The sequence below is a fragment of the Mesoplodon mirus genome, assembly GCF_964341445.2.
Source record: "Mesoplodon mirus genome assembly, chromosome: 1".
Classification (NCBI taxonomy): domain Eukaryota; kingdom Metazoa; phylum Chordata; class Mammalia; order Artiodactyla; family Ziphiidae; genus Mesoplodon; species Mesoplodon mirus.
This window is the reverse complement of record NC_138976.1, coordinates 62,875,284-62,897,708: the sequence shown is the minus strand read 5'-3', so window position 1 is coordinate 62,897,708 and position 22,425 is coordinate 62,875,284. Positions and strand designations below refer to the sequence as shown.

The 22,425-nt window shown below is 40.0% G+C and overlaps 1 protein-coding gene across 1 annotated transcript in view; it reads right to left on the bottom strand.

Annotated features, from left to right (window-relative positions):
- The window catches only part of FREM1 (FRAS1 related extracellular matrix 1), a gene marked incomplete at its 3' end in the record, with an annotated part of 47,826 nt that overhangs the window by 6,944 nt on the left and 18,457 nt on the right, over positions 1–22,425 (bottom strand). The window contains exons 5-12 of the mRNA XM_082619015.1: positions 17,308–17,437; positions 14,684–14,756; positions 7,492–7,641; positions 5,785–6,023; positions 5,046–5,093; positions 4,605–4,772; positions 4,297–4,425; positions 3,747–3,859 (exon numbers count right to left, since the gene is read on the bottom strand). Coding sequence (XP_082475141.1) covers positions 3,747–3,859; positions 4,297–4,425; positions 4,605–4,772; positions 5,046–5,093; positions 5,785–6,023; positions 7,492–7,641; positions 14,684–14,756; positions 17,308–17,437 — 1,050 coding nt within the window. The remainder of the gene's footprint in view (positions 1–3,746; positions 3,860–4,296; positions 4,426–4,604; positions 4,773–5,045; positions 5,094–5,784; positions 6,024–7,491; positions 7,642–14,683; positions 14,757–17,307; positions 17,438–22,425) is intronic.

Genomic DNA, 22,425 nt, shown 5'->3' with positions numbered 1-22,425 from the left:
CCGGGGCACGAACCCGTGTCCCCTGCATTGGCAGGCGGACTCTCAACCACTGCGCCACCAGGGAAGCCCCCAATATCTTTTTTATTTTACTGATCCATCTAATTACCCAAATCTGTTGTATTTCTATACACTAACAACAAAATAACAGAAAGAGAAACTAAGGCAATAATCCCATTTATTATTGCATCAAAAAGAATAAAATACTTAGGAATACCTAATGAGGCAAAAGACCTGTACTTAGAGAACTATGAGATGGTGATGAAAGAAACTGAAGATGACAAACAGATGGAAACTTATACTGTGTTCTTGGATTGGAAGAATCAATATTGTTAAAATGACCATACTACCCAAGACAATCTACAGATTCAGTGCAATCCCTATCAAATTACCGATGGTATCTTTCACAGAACTGGAACAACAACAACAAAATTTAATTTGTATGGAAACAAAAAACACTCTGAATAGCCAAAACAATCTTGAGAAAGAAGAATGGAGCTCGAGGAATCACGATCCCTAACTTCAGACTATACTGCAAAGCTATAGTAATCAAAAGACTATGGTACTGGCACAAAAACAGACACATAGATCAATGCAACAGGATAGAAAGCCCAGAAATAAACCCACGCACTTATGGTCAATTAATCTATGACAAATGAGACAAGAATATACAGTGGAGAAAAGACAGTCTCTTCAATAAGTGGTGCTGGGAAAATCAGACAGCTACCTGTAAAAGAATGAAATTAGAACATTCTCTAACACCATATACAAAAATAAACTCAAAATGGATTAAATATCTAAATGTAAGACTGGATACTATAAAACTCCTAGAGAAAAACATAGGCAGAACACTCTTTCACATAAATCGCAGCAATATATTTGGATTTGTCTCCTAGAATAATGGAAACAAAAGCAAAAATAAACAAATGGGACCTAATTAAACTTAAAAGCTTTTGCATGGCAAAGGAAACCATAACAAAATGAAAAGACAACCTACAGAATGGGAGAAAATATTTGCAAATAATGCTACTGACAGGGATTAATTCCCAAAATATATAAAGAGCTTATACAGATCAGTATCAAAAAAAGCCAAACAACCCAATTGAAAAATGGGCAGAAACCTAAATAGACATTTCTCCAAAGAAGACATACAGATGGCCAACAGACACATGAAAAGATGCTCAAGATTGCTAATTATTAGAGAAATGCAAATCAAAACTACAATAAGGTATCACCTCACACTGGTTAGAATGACCATCACCAAAAAGCTCACAAATAATAAATGCTGGAGAGGGTGGGGAAAAAAGGAACCCTCTTATACTGTTAATGGAAATGTAAATTGGTGCAGCCACTATGGAGGTTCCTTAAAAAACTAAAAATAGAGTTACCATATAACCCAGCAGTCCCATTACTGGGCATATATCTGGAAAAGACGAAAACTCTAAGGTGAAAAGATTCATGAACCATGGTGTTCATAGCAGCACTATTTACAATAGCAAAGACATGGAAGCATCCTAAATGTGCATCAATAGATGAATGGATAAAGAAGAAATGGTATATATATACAATGGAATATTACTCAGCCACATGGTATATATATACAATGGAATATTACTCAGCCATAAAAAGGAATGAAATAGTGCCATTTGTAGCAACATGGATGCAACTAGAGATTATCATACTAAGTGAAGTAAGACAAAGACAAATATCATATGATATCACTTATGTACAGAATCTGAAAAAAATGATACAAATGAACTTATTTACAAAACAGAAATAGACTCACAGACATAGAAAACAAACTCATGGTTACCAAAGGGGAAAAGAGGGGGGGAGGGATAAATCAGGAATTTGGGATTAACAGCTACACACTATTATATATAAAACTGATAAACAATAAGAACCTACTGTATAGCACAGGGAACTATATTCAATATTTTATAATAACGGATAATGGACAAGAATCTGAAAAAAGAATATAAATATATATACATATATATATGTAACTTGCTGTATACCTGAAACATTGTAAATCAACTATACTTCCATAAAAAATAAATTTGTAAAATAATGTTTCTATATTCTAAAGAAAAAATTAATTTATCAAGAAAATTTGTCTATTCCCTTTTTGATGGAGAGAATATACGCAATTCCTATAAATGACCCAAATGACCCAAACTACTGTTATTAAAAAGGTTACTAATGAAATTCTTGTAAGTGCTTTTTTTTAAACATATATTATTATTTCTCTTGGGTAAATACCTAGGAGTAGAATTGCTAGGTCACAGGGCAGATGCATGTAACTTTATAGGAAACTGCAAGACAGTTCTACAAAGGGGTTGTACCATTTTACAATTCCACCAACAATAAATGAGAATTCCATTTGCTCTACAACATAGTCTTTGTGATTTTAACTATTCTAGTGGGTGTGAAGTGGTATTTTATTGTGGTTTTAATTTGCATTTCTCTGACATCTAATGGTGGTGGGCACCTTTTCATGTCTTTATTGACCAGCTGTCTCTCTTTACTTGTGAAATCTCTAAGTCAATTGTTATTTTTTTAAACATCTTTATTGGAGTATAATTGCTTTACAATGGTGTGTTAGTTTCTGCTTTATAACAAAGTGAATCAGCTATACATATACATATATCCCCATATCTCTTCCCTCTTGCGTCTCCCTCCCTTCCACCCTCCCTATCCCACCCCTCTAGGTGGTCACAAAGCACGGAGCTGATCTCCCTGTGCTATGTGGCTGCTTCCCACTAGCTATCGGTTTTACATTTGGTAGTGTATATGCTATTTTTTTAAAATCTGGTTGTCTTTTTGTCATTGATTTGTAGGAGATGTTTATATTTTCTGGATTTGACACCTTTATCAGATACATGATTTGAGATGAGCTTTTCCCAAATGTGGTCTAACCTTTCATTTTCTTAATAGTGTCTTTAGGTGAACATAACTTTCAAAATTTGATGAAGTGCAAAATCTGACTGATATCCACCAGCGATTTACCTAGTCTCAATTTCTAGCCGTGGAACATATTAGTCTAATTGCATTGCTTTGGATAATATCCAGGGAGGCAAAAAGGAGGGTCAGGGATAGTTACATATGCATTTTTAAAGTCCGCCTCAGCTAGATAAATTTTGTTGTCATTATCTGACCACGAGTCATCTTTCATTGAGTGTTCTGTTATCCAATCACCCTTTGTCCAACTCGTCTGGTTTCATAATCATCAATGCCTCTTACATTGTTATAGGCCTGATGCTGTAAGACTTTTCATTGCTATGTATTTTCAAATCAGTGGGCAGGAATTACTATTTAATAAATATAGAATCTGCAACACTGCTGACTCAGAGAATCTCCTTCTGACTTTCCCCAAAAGTTTAAGATAGAGAGTCTAAAAAATAGAACTGTGATATGCGGATATATGTATACATATAGCTGATTCATTTTGTTATACAGCAGAAACTAACACAACATTGAAAAGCAATTATACTCCAATAAAGATGTTAAAAAATATAGAACTGTGGCAATGGCACAGTTTTATCATAAAAGAGCTAAGTCAAAATACATTATTAAGGTCAGCCCAAATCCATTCTGAACTACAGAGCTCCCTCCAAGCTCCTAAAACAAAGCCAGGTAGACATCAGACACTCAACACTTGAATGAATGAAGCAACATTACAGTTCCATGAGAAAACAGAGAAACATCAGCAAAGAAACATCAATCAAATGTGAAACAGGGTTTCTTACTGTTCCCTGCAAGCTTGGGCGGCTATGATCCAGGTGCCCTTCTGCTCTGTGATCAAGGAGTGGCAGTAGCCTAAGTGATGGTGCCACCCAGCTGGGCATGATTTATCTTCCACCTGAAAAATAGTTGTCCATGTTCACATTATAATGGTCTTTACAATCTAGAGTCTGTTCTCAGCATAGAGAGTCCTATGAGTCCCCTAATGTGAGTAATTTTGTCACCAGAAAGGAGGTCAGCCTTAATCCCAATCCTCCACTTTGAGAAATGCAATGGCTTTTTATGGAACACACTGGTAAAGTCAGCAGTGTTTTAATTTTACACTTTGACATTATGATAATTGAATAAAATAAGTAAACATCTTTTCAAATTGTATTGCTTAACTAATGTGTTTTGTGATTTTTAAAACACCAACTGGCCATCTTTTCCTCTTCACCTTCGAAGTGTAACAGAGCAGGCCGAGGTAGCAGGAGTGGACAGGGCACTCCCTCTCTCTCAGCTTATTATGGGACATGCTGCAAGTAAAGGTACTTGGCTGCTCGGCCTGTGTCCCACCTTGGTGTGAGGGCTCCAAGATTTCCAGGCAATTCCATTGCACTTATACAGCTTTTGGAGGCTTTCTTCAAAGTGGAAGAGTCCCTTTAATTCCAGTGTGCAGTTCTTTGGAAATGAGGGCAAACGGTCCTATGGCAAGGAAAGGTGATTTAGACTTGATGTAAGTTGATCACACTTGTACCTCTTTTAGGTCATCATTTGTTGAGTAGCATTTGTGTTGTGTCAACTATCCCCAAGCTTGAAGGCTGTTTTATGACCCAGAACACAGCTTGTTGTAAAGTGAATAGGAAGTGAAGAGATTTTCATACCTGTTGGGGGAAGTGTGAGCCAGTTGTGGATTCCTCCTTATCTGCTTGAGGCAGTTCTGCCACTTTGATTGTCTTCTGTGGCTGACTAACAATGGATAATACTTTGGCCTTACTTTTGTGAGTTGAGGAACTGTCATCCTCCAGTTTCAGGGAAATCATTCCATGATACTTGAGGAAATCAACAAACAACAATAAAGAAAAAATAAACACCAAGAGAGCAAACAGAAACATTTGTTGCAAAAATGAGCAATCCAAAAATTGGATCAAAACAAAAACATAAAAGGTGTATTTTTTTTTCTGACCACCCAAGCCTCTAAAACAAATTTCAAAACATGTTTTTAAGAGAAATACATAAATATAATAGTTATGAAAGGTAGTTTCACTGAATATTTTGTATCCATAAATATAAGAAATTTAGCAATTCTCTCAGACTATGCTTACATTGTAGATGATGTCTGTTCCATTTCTATAAACAGAGGATGGATGGACCTGAAATCAAGAGAGAACAAAATATGAAAAAAATTGACTTGAATAATAATTAGCAGTAGGGTAAAACCCTTCCAATAAGATATTTTTAATGATTGAAAAATTTTAAAACATATGTTTTTCTTAAGATTTTCCATGCCTAAATCATTGGAATTTTTATAAAATCACTGGACCAAATGGCACTTTATCAATATTGACTCATCTATTCTTAGTCCCAGTTAGAGAGAAAAAACACCCTTATTTTCTTGGTACATCTACAGTACACAGAGGTCCAAGAAAACACACACACACACACACGCACACCCATGAGTGTGTGCCTGGTTAGAAAACTATGCTGATAATGTCAAAGCCATTGTTTCCACACCCAAGTAGATCATTTAATCTCATTCTATTTCAGCGTCACTGGTCATTCCCTATCTGTCTTGATCACAAAAGGAACCAAAGCAGAAATCATATGGATGAGTCAGAATATCTATCACCTCAGTCAGTACAGTAAATGAAGTAGGGCAGCATTATGATATTTGTATACAAAAGGCACTTCATGATGGTATAAGGAACCGTGAAAATCACCATGGCCCTCAGTCACTGTGAGAACCAGAACAGCTTCCACAGTGTTTCAGAATACTTATTAAGATCTTTTGATCCTTTCAGTATGCACTCCACACATCAAAACCAAAGAGGTCCCCATCCTTACTCTTTTGCCATTCGCTTGGGTCCTAAGCTTCATTAGAGAAAGATCTTCAGAATCAAAGTCCCGCAGGGTGTCTCCCCTGGTGACTGCTAGCTGCTTGGAAGATGGAAGGGGTCTTCTTTCCGGATGAAAGGAACCAGAAGTGGTGCGTGAGGAAGCCCCTGGGGAGAGCAGGCTCCAAATGCCCTTCTCCCATGCATTGGGCATGTTTGCATTGAAGGCATATGAAGGATGGCACTGTCCTGGAGGCACACAACATGGCAGGTCAGTTCATTTTACACAAACAGATAACTGATCACATGGAGAAAGTCCCTGGAGCAGCTTGTCATTAAACTCAGATGGATGATTTTCCCACCAGATGTTGCCTTTCTGCCATTTGCCAGAAACCCCTTTACTCTTCATCAGTGTCCATCCAAAAAAGCTGTGCCCTTCTGCACATCTACAGGGTGACTATAAGTCATGAAACTGATTTCACGAACCACAGATGAAAATCACTGTCATGATTTTATAATCATCCCATCTACTTGGGCAATAGCCTCCCTTCATATTATACAACTCCTCCATATTATCAAGTTTACTCCCTGATCAAGTATCATTGCACAAACACTTTAAAGTGTTCATCCTTTCCCCAATCTCCCAGAGGTAGAAACTGGAATTGTTTGAAGATGTCAGCGAAATCAAGTAACAAGTTATAAAAATGAGCATTTAACTGTTACAGAACAAAGATCCAGTAAATCTTAATGGAGCTCCTTTGATTAGAAATATTGCCAATTAGTATGAAAAAATTCTAAACCTAGCAGCCTCGTCTGGATACTTTACACTTCATGTGTAAAGTGTGTATTTTATGTATTTATGTACTTAATGTGACCAGAAAATTCTACTGAAAAAGAAATGAATTTGGTAAGGTAAGGGGGTATGGGAGAGATGCTATGGTAAAGGAAAGAGGATAGTGTCTATTTTTATTATAGGATGAGAAAGAGGAGATAATAAATTTCAGGTAAGAAAAACATGCGGCCTGTAGGGCATGACGTGTAAAAATAGGAAGGTGAGACCAAGCATAGTAACTAGACACTTGTCAACTGCTAAATAGACAAATAAGTAGAAGGTATTTGGCAGGAAAAATGTCAGAGCACCAAAGCTTTGGGCTGCTCTTTATTTTATTTAGTTCACACGTTGTTCTTTAGCATATACTATCCAGGGCCTATTTGGCTCTGCAACCCAAGGTTATTCATTATTATTCTCCAGCTGCTCCTGAATCCCCAAGCCAGCTGCAACCTTCACATCTATTTTTCTCCAATTCCTTCCTGTCAGAATTTTCGGGGTCACACTACAGTGGGGACTCAGAATTTAGGCCTTAAGAGCTCTCTTTAACCGAGGAAGATAATTACAGCCCTATAAACTCTGGGGGAAAATAATTGTGGATAGATTCTCACCAACATTGTTTCCCCCTTGGTGAGAACAACAAACGGGTGAGGAAAAAAACAACGAAGCACTGACTTGTTGCTTTTCTCAAATGGGCATTCTTAGCAGGAGGAAAACCGCAGGAAGCAGAAACCAGAATAAAGGGCCTACATCACGACTGAGGTTGCTTTCTTGACAAGAAATTAAGCATTTTGATTTGAAGGTGTTATCAAGCACGCTGGCTGTTGAAAGCAAGCAGCTACAGTGCCAGGACTGCTCCTGATTTCAAGATGAGGATCAAAAGAATACCTCCTTTTGAGTCCAAAATTTTCACTGCAGTTTTTGTCTTTGTGCCAAGAACCGCATTCACGGGGGAGTTCAGAATTACTTCAAAGACCTCATCATCTTCCTCTAATCCGTCATAGGTAATTGCTATATTCCACATCTTAGTTGACATTCCTACAAGAAGGAAACATTTTAATTACTCTTTAATTGCTATTTCAATCACCTAGGTGTCAGAGAAATATATTAATTAACATGTCTACAGCTAGACTGCAGTAGCCTGAGTGAGCTATTGTACTGCTACCAACTCGCTGAAGTCGTGCTGTTCTCCTAAATAATATTAAAAGACCACATTTGTTCCTGGACAATGATGATTCCCTTTAAATGCAAACACTGTAACGAAAAAGGCAAGCTGCATTAGGAAAGGGATGAACAAAAAATGGTGAGCAGTTGAGATCTAAGACAATTTTTTCCTGACCTGTCCCTTCTCTCCTTAAGAATAAACAAGTACTGCAATCTTTAAATCTTAATAGTTTGAAAAACCTTAAGATGTTGATGCAGACAGTCAGAAGTGATTATTGGATGGTACTTCATGCTATTCACAGAAATGATTGATTTCTAACGACAGCTGCTTCCATCGGCTGCCCTACTTCCTGAGATCCTTCTAGCCCACAAATGCTTTTTCTGATCATGTAATACTCAGGAGTTTGATAACCTCCTACAGAGAATTTATAGGCTGGGGGGTTCTTGAAATAGACGGAGCCAATTTTTTTTTTCTCTTTCTGTCTGCCTCTGTTCATCGAGTTACAATCAAGCTTGGTTCACGGTAACTTTGCGAACTTAATGCAAAACAGTTTTGATGTTACAAACATATCCCCAGCTCTCCTGTCACCACTAAGATGGGACGCAAAGCAACCCCAGAAACACAAAATATTAAAGGTGGAAAAAACTTCTGAGATTGTCAAATCTTGACCAGTTTCCATGACGTGGATAGCGGGGCATCCCCCATGGGTTTATTTAGAAGAAAAAGAGTTGGCAGGAAAGAAAGTACTGTTTAGTGAAGAAAGATGGCTCAGTTTTAAGGGGAAAAAGATAAACTTATGGTTTAACCTTTGAGGACTAAGTTCTGAAACTTTATTCTGTGTCATTTACTCATTGGCTATTTGAGTGCTTTTATTCCCATAAACCCATCTATATAAGCAGTTAAACATTTTTTTCTAGTCTTCTCATCTGAAAATCGGATTCTTTTCTCCTTGCAGGTTGCTTTCTACAGATTTATGCCTCTCAGTTGTGCTAGCTAGATGATGGCCTCCTTCTTGAAGGTATGTTGCTTATAGAGTTCATCATGGAATCAAAGTCTCATCAATCCCCAACAGAATCCAATGGAAAGAGGAAACTGTTCACTTATCCTACTCTTGCCTGCACTTAGAGAGAAAAATTAAGGGTCTTTGAAATAATTTTATTAAAAAAAATAGGCTGACAGGTAATTTGTTAAGCTTTCAGTATCCACTGAGTTCTTTTTTTTTTTTCTGAACTTTTTTTTTTTTAATGTTTTCAAGTCTCATCCATGTTGTAACATGTATTAAGTCCTTCACTGATTTTTTTTTTGGCCGTGTTGGGTCTTTGTTGCTGTGCGCGGGCTATCTCTGGTTGCGGCGAGCAGGGGCTGCTCTTCGTTGCAGTGCGTAGGCTTCTCATTGTGGTGGCTTCTCTTATTGCGGAGCATGGGTTCTAGGCACACAGGCTTCAGTAGTTGTGGCTAGCAGGCTCTATAGCACAGGCTCAGTAGTGTGGCACACTTAGCTGCTCCGTGGCATGTGGGATCTTCCCAGACCAGGGATCGAAACCGTGTCCCCTGCATTGGCAGGCGGATTCTTAACCACTGCGCCACCAGGGAAGTCCCTCCACTGAGTTCTTAAATCAATTACTTACATAGCCTTTACAAAGACAAAATTTGAAGCATTTAATATAAACTACATAACTCCCACCTCATGGCTGGATGAATCAGTCCATCAAAATATATATTTTGTATTGATTATGTGCTTGCCTTTGGTGGATGCTAGGGAGAATACTAGAGGTATAACATAAGGAAGCCCTGACATAAAGGAATTTAAAACCTTCTTGAAGAGACAAGATGTAAATACCAGAAAAGTCAATTATTCCAGGTTGTGTATAATTAGCTGCCAAAAGATACAGAATAGATGGTAAATACTACATGTATGTGAGCTCCAGAGTTGGAAGGACCTGGGAGGAAATGGGAAAACAACAGAAGCAAAGTCAGTTAGATAGCAAAGCAGAGACCTTGATCAGGAGGGCTGAGCAGATTACCTGGCTGGAGTAGAGAGGTCATGCCAGGGAAGAGAGGTGGTAGGTAGCGCTGGCATTTTGTAGCCAGACTGCAGAGAGTCCTCGACACTAGGTGGTCAGACTCAGACTTTAAACCACAGGCAACAGGGAAGGCTCTTGAAAATGGATGTCTTAAAAACATGAACCTGAAAGTGTTATGTGGGAAGATTTAGGGGCCCAGGCAGACAAGCAGAGAGCCTAGAAGTTGGGAATCCACGTAGGCAGCTGTTGTAATAAATTGGCATGAAGAGAAAAGAGACTTGACAATGAAGAAGGCATATGAATACTAAGGTTTTAATATTCAGAGAGCTGTTTTGACTCTCAAAGCCCATAAAGTTAAGTGTTATTCAAATAAAAATCCAATACAAAAAAAATTTTTTCCCAAGCCCCAACCATTTGCCTTCTTATTTTAAGAACTGTTTAATAAATTATAGTAACCCTTCCCCCTCACTGCCCCACCCACCCCCAAAAAACCTTAAAGTTTTTGTAAAACCTTATGAAGTAGAACCAGATGGTTAGAGAAGATCTATTCCACATTTCATTTAAGTACTTTTGATTTGTTTGCCTGCATTTCAACTTTGTTTATATGTCTACCAGGTATGCACATAGGACCTCCTTTTTTAGGTTAATGAGATTAGAAATCAGAACTTTCTTAGTTTTTCTTTTTCCTTCCTCTCCAGCCTTCAAGGTGCAAAGTATTTGTGAAATCACGGTGATTATAAACAATTTCAGAAGGCATGAACTGGCTCCCTGTTCCCATGAAACAAAAGGTGCTGAAGAGGAGAGAGAGGTGTCAGGTTATGCAGACATAGCCCACTTTACAGAGTGGATATTTTCCTGCAAAACACATTTCACTATTGAAAGACATATTCTCAATGTTTTTCAGCAAATGCCATGTGAGAGAGCTGTTCTTTGGAAAACATTTTGACTCAGGCACAATGAACTCTCAATTAAGAATGCAGCAGACCTTTGAAGAACACTTATTTTAAAGGAAAACAATCATTTTCTTAAGAATATTTGCACTTTGACTCCAGATTATTCACAATAGCAGAAGGCAAAGTAGTCAGGGTTAGCTTTTGGTTTGGTACAAAGCTGCAAGGCAAGCTTGAGTGTAGCTCACTAGACTGAAAAGTCCCCCAGTTTCTCTTCAGCTCACTCCAAGAGCTCTCAAACCCTATGATATTCCACTGTCTTTGATTTCTCACTCTCTGTTTCCTCACCAATCATGGAAGCTGCTGTTTTTAAAGAAATGAACAGATTGCTTTGGATGAAAGGGGTGGGAATGGGGATGAAGACACCAGATCTGAAAGAGGCAAAGATGAACAAGATGGGAGTAAATAAGTATTTACAGGACCTGTGGACACGGGGAATTCTAACATTCTCTAAAGGAAGACATCAGCTTATAAAACAGTTTCTGGCTAATAAGTTCCAAAGCAACGAACAGCCAAGTGTTGTTTCTTTTTCATTTATAAGCTATATTTATTTATTTTCTTAAAATGTCTAAATAGGGCTCCCCTGGTGGCGCAGTGGTTGAGAGTCCGCCTGCCGATGCAGGGGACACGGGTTCGTGCCTCGGTCCGGGAAGATCCCACATGCCGCGGAGCGGCTGGGCCCGTGAGCCATGGCCGCTGAGCCTGCGCGTCCGGAGCCTGTGCTTCGCAGCGGGAGAGGCCACAACAGTGAGAGGCCCGCGTACCACCAAAAAAAAAAAAAAAAAAAGTCTAAATAGGGACTTCCCTGGTGGTCCAGTGGTTAAGACTTTGCGCTTCCATTGCAGGGGGCACAGGTTCAATCCTTGGTCGGGGAATTAAGATCCCGCATGCCGCATGGCGTGGCCAAAAAAAAAGTCTAAATAATCTCTAAAATTATGACTATTTAGACCCTCAGAAGTCTTTAGTATCTACTGGAAGCAGCATGTAAACTCTTGAAAGCAAATGGGCATTCCCTCACCCAGTGGGGCTTGCAAGAGTTAGCTTCCCGGAGCTCCTCCAGTGTGATATCTTCTGGTTCCTATCAATCCAAACAGAGAACCTGGTGGGCTGCTCAAAATCCACCAAAAGCCAAAATCACTCCTGATCTGTGACAAACAGACCTCAAATAATAAAGATGATATATGACAAGGACTCTTGCCTCTTGAAGAGAGGAAAGGCTGGACCTGCCTTAACATGAAGTACATAAAGAGCACAGAGCCAATGCATCAAATCCTTTCATCTTAGGGTTGATCAGAACCAGAGCCTGCAGCAACCCGAGGGTAAACTTCAAATATGTAACAGGAATAGCTCTTCTCATCAAGGGTGGTCAGTCTGAGGAACAAAATTATGCAAGTCAGAAACTTAAATATCACAGGAAGGAGGCCAATAACAATATTGGGATTGTTGCATGTCAAATGTAAGGCTCTCTGTTATAGGTTGAGTTGTGTCACTCAAAAATCCCTATGTTTAAGTCCTAACTCTCAGTACCTCAGACTGTGACCTTATTTGGAAATAAGGGCATTACAGATGTAATTCAGATGGAGTCACACTAGAGTAGAGTGGACCCCTAGTCTATTATGACTGGTGTCAGTATACAAAGGGGAAATTTGGACACAGACACAAACAAGGAGAACATCCTATGGAGACAAAGGCAGAGATCCAGTGATGCAACAGAAGCCAAGGAAGGCCAGAGATTCCAGCAAAGCACCAGAGCATGGAAGAGAGGAATGGAACAGATTCCCTCTCAGCCCTTAGAAGGAATCAACCCTGCCCACATCATGATCTTGAACTTCTAGTGTCCAGAACTATTAGAAAAATAATTCTTGTTTTTAAGCTACCAGGTTTGTGATACTTTATTAGGGTAGCCCCAGCAAACGAATACAGTCACTAAACATCGTACAACTTGTGGTGAACTGCAGAAAGGCATTTCTTTTCTACGTTTATTTTTATTTATTTTTTATTTTTTTGGTTGTGCTGGGTCTTAGTTGTGGCAGGTGGGCTCCTTAGTTGCGGCTCACTGGCTCCTTAGTTGTGGCATGCAGGCTACTTAGGTGTGGCACGTGAACTCTTTGTCATGGCATGCATGTAGGATCTAGTTCCCCAATGCGGGATTGAATCCAGGCCCCGCACATTGGAAGCGTGGAGTGCTAACCACTGTGCCAGCAGGGAAGTCTCCTCTACGTTTAATATTAAGGTTGTCAGTTTTGGAGTGGTAACGGTATTCAGGCCATTTTGTTTTGCCTTTGCCCAAAACTTCATGCGTCAGTGGCAGACAATGGCTAAAGTCTTGATCGGATGGCCTGTTCTCAGAATGCAGAACACCTCCTCTGCAGGGGAGCAGAAAGCCACATGCCCTGGATGCTTCTCAAGGCCTTTTCCTTTTTTTTTTTTTCCTGCGATACGCGGGCCTGTCACTGTTATGGCCTCTTCTGTTGCGGAGCACAGGCTCCGGACGCGCAGGCTCAGCAGCCATGGCTCACGGGCCCAGCCACTCCGCGGCATGTGGGATCTTCCCAGACCGGGGCACGAACCCGTGTCCCCTGCATCGGCAGGCGGACTCTCAACCACTGTGCCACCAGGGAAGCCCAAGGCCTTTTCCTTTTGTTCCTGGACAGGTGATCTAGGTCCATTCCATGCCAGAGGGAAAGAGAGACAACCATGCAGTGCAGTGAGGGAGAGCTACTGGTTCCCATCTACAGAAACCAGGGAAAGGGGGCATGACTCCTGCCTTGGTGCTTAAGGCACAGTTAGCCAAATGTCTGTCTGTCCTGCAGTTTAAGTCCCCTTCTTCTGCTACCAAGTTCCCTAGGAAGTCTTTCAGGATTTTCCTTAGCCAGAACAATGGCACATCCTTGGGGTCACAATGTACTCTATCAGTGAGTTGTTTTTTTTTTTTTTTTTTTTTTTTGCGGTATGCGGGCCTCTCACTGTTGTGGCCTCTCCCGTTGCGGAGCACAGGCTCCGGATGCGCAGGCCCAGCGGCCATGGCTCACGGGCCCAGCCGCTCCGCGGCATATGGGATCCTCCCAGACCGGGGCACGAACCCGTATCCCCTGCATCAGCAGGCGGACTCTCAACCACTGCGCCACCAGGGAGGCCCCAGTGAGTTGTTTTCATGTCTGTATTTCTCACAGGATAGAACATCCTTGAGAACAGGCCCCATGTTTTTGTATTCCCTTTTGCACCTAGCAAAATTTTTCAAAATGCTTAAAACAAAACAGGTGTTATCGGGGACTTCCCTGGTGGTCCAGAGGTTGAGACTTCGCCTTCCAATGTAGGGGGTGTGGGTTCGATCCCTGGTCAGGGAGCTAGGATCCCACATGCCTCGGGGCCAAAGAACCAAAACAAAACAGAGGCGGTGTTGTAAGAAGTTCAATAAAGACTTTAAAAATGGTCTGCATTAAAAAAAAAAAATCTTAGAAACAAAAAAAAAAAAAAAAAAAAAAACAGGTGTTATCTAATTAAATAATAATTTCCCCTGGAATCTGTTCATATCAGCCTATTCTAAGAGAGATAATTTAGAAATGACCCTTTAGGAATCCACAAGACTATAACATTCAAAAAATTTCCATTAAAATATGAGGCAATTACATTATTTCAGCTTTGTGTCAGACCTCTGAATAATTTTTTTAAATGGCATTTTTTCTGGATTTTTGGATGTTTGCTTTAATATTTTATATATTTTGTTATGATCTCTCTTCTCATTTTAAATAAATACTCACTAGTAATAACATAAAATATGAGGGGCAAAACCTCAAGTACAAACTCGTCTCTCTGGGAGAGGGGTGATCCCGTTCCCTGAGGAGTTCCTAGCTGGCTGAAGCTGCATAATAGTCTGTCTTTTCCACAATCTCCAGACTTTCTTACAAAAACATGAAACAGAGTGTAGACACAAAACGTACCTGGGTCAAACTGAATCAGCTTAGATGGAGTCACGGTGAAATCCTTTCCAGCTGCAGCTGACACTTGGTTGACCTTAAGAGGAAAAAAAAATCTTTTTTTTAAATAAAAATAAATATTCTGTAATAAAAAACATCTAGTCTAATCTCATACTAGACTAAACTCATGCTCTTAAATCTGTTTTTAACATTTTTTTTATTATAATACATCATTTTTGACCCATCTTCCTTAAAGTTAACTTTTTCCTAGACTAATATCAATGGAAGTAAACATAAAACTTTAGTTTTATTTTTTTCTTCTCCTTTATAAATGATTTGGTTATTGGAGAAAGTAATGTGAATTTTAAACACTGTATTTCTCTTTGTTACAAATATTTTATTTCATGGCCTTCCCTCTACCCCAACCAGGCCCTAAAATAATGCCTTGGAGGAAAGGGAGAAGGGCAGTGAAGCGAAGGAAAAGCGGGTACTGCTGACAGCCGGGGTGCTGATCTGTCAGCCAGCTTGGAGCTATCCTGCGAGCTCAGGACACTGAAAGCCTTTAGACCAGATGAACTAAAACAAGTCTGGTCCATTTTCGCATCTGGATGAAACCATTCCTCTTCACAGACATGAATGAGGGCTCTGTGGGGATGACAGTCCTGGGGAACAGCCACACAAAGGCCATCCACACCCAGAACCAAGGGCTTCAGAAGCTCCTTCAAGTAAGTTGTAAAAAAAAAAAAAAAAAATTGGTCCAATCTAAAGAGACAATTGGCTGACCCCTTTTTCCCGTCCCCCAGGGCTGAAGAACAGAGGTGATTTAAGGGCTCTGACATCTCGTGCCCTTAACTTCCCCCAGAGGAGCGTAAATATGTGTGAAGAACACATATTTAGTTTGAAATATGGTTGAAAAGGAGTTTGAAAAAGAAGCTTCAGCTGGTTAGAAAAAGAGGTCCTTGAATGAGATGTTCGGGAAAGTGAGTTACTCTATTCCTTCACTTTCTTACAAAGGGACGAAGGGTACAAGTAAAAACTTACAAATTCCTATTTCTTTGGCCTCAGACATTATCTGCATTTCTAACCAAAGGCCCTGACATCTGCCCGTGGTCTGCAGTGGAAACATTTTGCTCAAGAAGACTACTGCCTCCTAAGCTCCCATTTGTTCTTTCTCCGCAATGCCAAGGCTCCTTCCCAACAACCTTTCACTGCGGAAAGGCAGTCCATTGCACACCTGTACCCATCATATGCAGGGAGTTACATTTCCCCATGTGGTTCTTGCACGTGCAATTACCTAGTATTTACCACCACTGAGCTTACAGAATCCTACGTGGGAAAAGGAATGGGTTGAGTCAAGGTGGCTGCAGAAATCAGTCCGGTGCAGGTGTGCGATTCAAACCAGGGCAAACAACGTAGGGTAAGAGTGCTTTCTTTTCCTTCCTCCCAGCCAAGCAGCCAGTAAGCTCCAGTCTAAAGCAGCAGGCTGTGCTGTAAGCAGAGTGGTCCCTGAAGGACTCGGGCTGTTTGCGAAAGGCCTGCAGACTCAGCTGGCAGCTTCACTGTGTGCACTCAGCTTAAGCAGACAAAAGGTTCCGTCACACTACGTCTGTTGTTTCTACCTGGCAAGGTGAATGGTTCTGTGGCCCAAAACTCCAGACTAGAGCATATGGTGCTTTTTATGGAGGACCAGAAGAATATTAGAAAACCATCCAGGCGGGTTCTTTCTTTTTCCATAAACTATCTACTGGGAAGGTAGAGGGGATACTCAGTTGTCTGATGATTTAACAATAATAAAACATCCCAGATCAGGGGAAAAGACCCTATGCCCACTAGAAAGATAAATACTGAGTCTGGATATAGTAGAATTTATGTGCACAAGGTTGTGAGGGTGATTTGAACTTATTATTGTAATTGAGACTTAACTGAGATGGCATTTTTTCCCAGAAGCTAGTATCACTGCTTTTTTCCTTAGATTGAGGAGGGGAGTCTTTCAGGCTCATTCACCAGCATTCGTATGTACAGGATTTTCATGCTCTCATTCACCTGAAGTGCAATTTTTATAGTGACTCCTAAAAAAATCTTTCAATTCTAGAAGCCATAGGTTGTGCTCCACGGCCCATGGCAGTGTAAAGAAATAGCAGATGACTAGTCCAAAAATAATTATTGAAAATTCCTTGTATTTCAGGGTGCCTGTATTGATACATGGTCTCTTAATTTTGCATGACTTGGGTGACGCTTATGATAGGTGTGTTCCCTGATTTTTTCATCCACTGAGACCACAGGAAATGGTCCTGGTGCATACCAAGAGAAAGCCATTTGGGGACTTACACTTGCCTACAACTTTCCTTTCCAAAGCAGAGTTTGGCCCAAGTTCACTAGGTTGGATAGATCTCCCTTGTGAAATCAAACTTCAAGAGTTAAAGACAAGATTTAAAAACTAAAAATGGGTTAGAAATATCCTATCTAGGAGCTAATGCACCTAGATAAGTGATGGAGGGACAAGGAGATTTTGTACTTAGACTCTCGGGAATAGTACAACACTCGTGCAGTTTGAAATTTCCTTACTCACTCTGAATTTTTCTAAGGAAATAATCAAAGGCACCAACTAGCAACCGAGGTTTTAGCTTGAAAATTGACAGAGTTGTTACCTTTACACTCACAAAGGCCGAGTCCATGGAATATCCCTTTCTGGTAATTTCCAAGGGCAATACGCCCACATTCTCACAGACCTCATATTCAGTCTGTGACCACTCGATACGAGACCACTTCAGTTCCAAGCTATGCATGTAAGGAAAAGAAGAAAGAAAATCATGAGAAATGCATAATGCATGCCTGAGGGGCTCCTCTGCTGGGTAGGAGGCTGAACCACTGGTCCACACTGGGAGACAGAAGTGGTTCATCAACCTACACCAGTGCTATAAGCTCCTTACACTGGTTTGGGACATTTTAGTTCACAAAGAACTTTTACTATCACTGTCTCATTTATTGCTCTCAACAATGCTGTGATGTAGAGCACGGATTAGAATTCCATTTTACAAATGCAGAAATAAGGTTAAAAGTCTATCAGAGGGCTTACAATTATTAGTGATAGAAAAGGGACTCCTACTTGCATCTTCAGAAGGGAAAGGAGCAGGTGTTAAGTTCAAGGAGACGTTCATTTTTGGAAAGGACATTGATATGAAATCTTCTCTCCTATCTTTTGGCCTCCTTCATCGATACAACAAGATCATTTCCAGGCACAGGTCTTCTCTGAACTTGGGTTCAGTTTAATAACAAGATATCTTTGAGGATGTGCCTAGGAGTTAGAATGTGCATGTGTTTTAAAGCATTATCTGTCCCTTCCTCTGTGCATATAAAAGGGCTATGCTAATATGTACCTTGGATGCAGCTATACAACTGAATAAACTTGCTAAATACAGGGTGGTCTTTTTTCCCATGCTATATTTAGTAAGCCCGACATTTGATGGAAACTGACTTCTTTAATCCTCATGGCATGGAGAGGGACTTTTTTTTTTCTTTTCTTCAGAAAAGAACACTGAGCTTAGAGAGGTTAAATAACTACCTCGAAGGCAAAAAGCTATGACAAAGGTAACAGACAGCAGAGATGGAATCCCCAGTATAAATCTGAAACCAAACGTCCTATTCCTTCTCTACCATTCTTCTTCCCAACGGAAGTTCTTCATGACTCTTGCAGTCTGAGCTCAAGCAGGGGACTACAATTTTGTCTTTACCCTGAAGTGTTTCCCTTTCTGAGGTGAGAAAACTTGAAATGTTTCACCTGAACATTTCTCTTCAAATATGTTCTTACATTCTTTACCCCCTATAACCTTTCAGCAATAAAGACATGAGCAATCTTCACTATGATCATTTAACCCACTTCCGTTGCTTGTGTTTTATTCATTTCCCTTTCATTCTCCATTCACAAAACCTTCAGTGGTTGCCTTGCTATATTCCCAAACTTTCATTTAGATTCAGGCTCTTTCCTCTAGACTTTTAAAGTTACTTTACAATTTTCTTTTCCTTTCAGAACTAGAAATTCTGGGTGCTACTATGTAGAGCACAGAATTCACAAATTTCACAGGGCTCTCCAGACTTTCCTGTAGATCATTCATATTAGAAAGTAAGTTTATCCTCTAATAATCACTGTATGTCCTTGTACCAGTCACGTGTCACAGTCACATCCTATAGATTAAGGTCACGAGCGAAACAAACTCAATAGCACTGTCTCCTACTCCACCAACCCTGGGCCAGTGGGACAAGGGGAGTGTGGGAGTGTGGAATGAATTTGTATGAATGTTTATTCAATCAATACATATGAAATTTATTATTATTGGCATGCTGGGCTTCACAAAATTTTGACATGAAAATAGGATCTTTATATTCAATAGTATTCAAAGACCCCTCATGGGTCTTTGATGCAACTGATTTCAAATCTGGCATGAAACAGATCAAGAAATAAAGAAATAAGTGACTATGCTTAAAGAATCACAAGATAACAAGTGACAAGGATGTTATAAATGCTAATAGAAATAACACATTGCAAAGAATTCCTAAAGGATCCAGATAAATGAGAAAGGAGAACAAAATCAGCAAGAGAGATTGGGGGAAAAGACAGAAAGATAAAAGAGGAGGAAAGGGGAACAACGGGAAGGAGTGAAGTAGATACACAGGGATGGATTTCAGCTAAGTCTCAGTAAGGTTCAAATGAGTTTCAATGTTCAACCTTCTAAGAATCCATTCATTCTAATGCTAACCATGACCAGCAAAAATTCATCAGTGTCACTCTGCAGGTCCAGGTGACCGCAAGGCCTAAAGTGAAGTGTGATTTGATTGCTGATCTAGATCCATAAGGGGACCATGCAGAGTGTTGTTCAGCTTCAAAGCATTAAGGGTCTTGGTGTTTGGGAAAGTGCATGCATAACCCTGATGCACCGTTAGAATGCTTCATAATGCTTAGAGGTTAAGATCGTCACTACACAATGTTCTACTTTATTTTCTTAAAACTACCCCCTACAAATAATAAAGATCTATTGAAAAGCCATGAAATTTAAGCCGGGCTATATATTTTCCAGAAAAATACTTAAGTCAGGAAGCACTTGCATACCTAGAGGATATGTGTGACACATGTTTTGAATGTGTTTTTTGTTTTCTGCAGTATTGTATTTAAGAAGATCTTTCTACACTGAGACTGCAGTTGCTAAAACTCTACACAAACACCTGAAAGAAAAGTAAGAGATGTAGTCAATCACTTGGGAATTCTCCCTGAAAGAAGCCACACAGACGTATGCTTGGCATCATGTAGGTAACCAGGTGCAGGACCCCATGAAAGAAATGTGGGAAGCTCTGGATTGCGAGGTGTCATGCAGACAAGAGTTGGTTCAAATCTTCACATTTTAATGATCCCTCCCTTCTATTAGCACAAAGTAAAGCTCCCTCTAAAGTCAGAAATTAAGTTTATAGATACACTTTCTGTGAAGCCCACAAGGCAATCATTTCAAGTCACTTAGCAGGACATGAGAACTCCTTAAGGCCCTAGGTCATGGCTTCTCAAACTTGGCACTACCGACATCTGGAACCAGATGATTCTTTGTGGTGGGAGGCTGTCCTGTGCATTGCAAGAAGTTTAGCAGCATCCCTGGCCTCTACTCATGAGATCCACCAGATTTAGCCACACCACTCCCCTCTGGTTACAACAATCAAAACTGTTTCCAGAACTTTCCAAATGTCCCTCATGGGGAAAGTCATCCCCAGGGGGAGAAACCTTCCCTAAGTGATTGTGGGGACTCAAAACAATAGAACATTTTATTTAATGTATAAGCTAAATTTTGGTTCCCAACAACTATCGTGAATGAAAGACACGGGATGGGGGAGTAGAAATTAAACGGGATGGGACTTCTGGTCCCTCTCTAACTCTAAGTCAAGCATGAGAAAATCTGTTTAATCACTCAATTTAAAATCGCAATCCATCCCCAAAATCCAGTGTCTGTGATCCCCCTTAATCTGACCAACTTTCATTTTCCAAAGTACGTATCGTGTATACCATACTATTTAATCTACTTAGGTACCAAGGAACTTAGCTAAGTGCTAAGTAAACAGGGGTCTTTGGTTCACTGATGTATCACCAAGTCCCTTCTAGAGTGACTGAGACATAGGAAGAGCTCAATAAGTATTTGTTAAAGGAAATAATAAACCTTGTTTGGCTTCCTGTTTGAAAAGCTAAGTTGACCATTGAAACTTCTTTTCTCCCCAGCCTTATTAACGTATTTCACACAGTCTGAAAAAAAATGCTAGACTAGATGATCCTCACGTTTTTTCCTAGCCCTGACTTACTCTGGATTCTTTAGCTCCTATTGGACTAGAGAGAAAGGTGGCATTGGTAAAAGAGCATTCTGTCATCAAGCATGATTTCTTGTTTTCTAAGGCCTGTGCATGCCTCTCAACATTAGACAATGTCTAGAGACAGCTTTGTTTTTCACAATGGGAGGAGGGTGATACTGGATATTTAGTGGGTAGAGGCCAGGGACGCTGCTAAGCATCTTTCAATGCACAGGACACCCAACTCACCCTCCACCACTGCCCCACAGCAAAGAATTGTCTGGACCAAGTAGTCAATAGTGTTGAAGTAGAGTCAAAAATTTATACTTTCTGATATTTTATTTTGTGGCTACTTGGTTCATTTATATGAAGGAACAATGGACCAAAAGAACCAGTTGGGATTAAAACTCTACTTTGGGATATGGGACATTAATCCAGGTTAACAAGAGTGTGTAAAAAAAGGTACTTGGCTGCTCTATGCCTCAGTTTCCTCACTTCCCAAAGTGCAATAATAATGAGTCTGGACTTCAAAGAGGTTAAATGAACCTTAATGAATACTCATTAAGTACTTTGAGCTTCTCAGTGAAAGGTTTCATAGTAGCTAAAATTGTGATTAAATTATTCTTATAACTAGATCTTCACTTATAATCAAGTAGCACATGACTTAAGAAAATCGAAATGGTAAAAAATATTTTTCCAAGTGTTCAATCTAAGACATCAACTCAAAGAGGATGCTATTAAGCTCAGTAAAAATGCTATGAACACCTGCGTTTTCACATTTGTCTTTCTCTCATGATAATGGGGAAACAGTGTTTAGCCAGGAAGCAGCACAGCTAGTACCCCAAACAAGTGCTTTGGAGTCAGACACATCTCACAACCACTTATTAGTGTGTGATTATGGTCAGTTAGTCTCTCTGGACCTCAGTTTTCATTATCTTTAAAATGAGGGGAATTATATTCACGTCAAATGATGCAAATTCAAATTTGTTAATATGTATAAAGCACCTGTACACAGTGGGTGCTTAATAAGGGCTATTTCCCCTCCCTTCCTCTTTTAACTTCTGGCTTGCAGGTAACATGAAAGCCGAATCTAACTAAGAGTTTCAAACTCTTCCCCTACAATGTGTTTCATAAAAGCTGCTAAAGCATTGCCAAGTTCACCTGCTAGAAATTCCTTTTCTTTTTTGATTTCTTTGGCTCTTCTCTTTTAAGGCCAAGGATGAATAAAAGAACAGCTAGAATGAGGGTAGCCAAAGGGAGGAGAAGACTCAAAGTGCTTAGAATCATGAAGCAGCTGGAGAAGCAGCTACTGAGTTATGCAGAACTTCAGCAAGGGTCAACTTTTTTTTTGAAGTTCACCTTTTTGCAGTGGGCACAAGAAAGGTCAACCCTGAATGCATGTTAACAAACTGGCTTGGTCAGAAGTCAGCTATATTCTGTGGTCTGCAGAG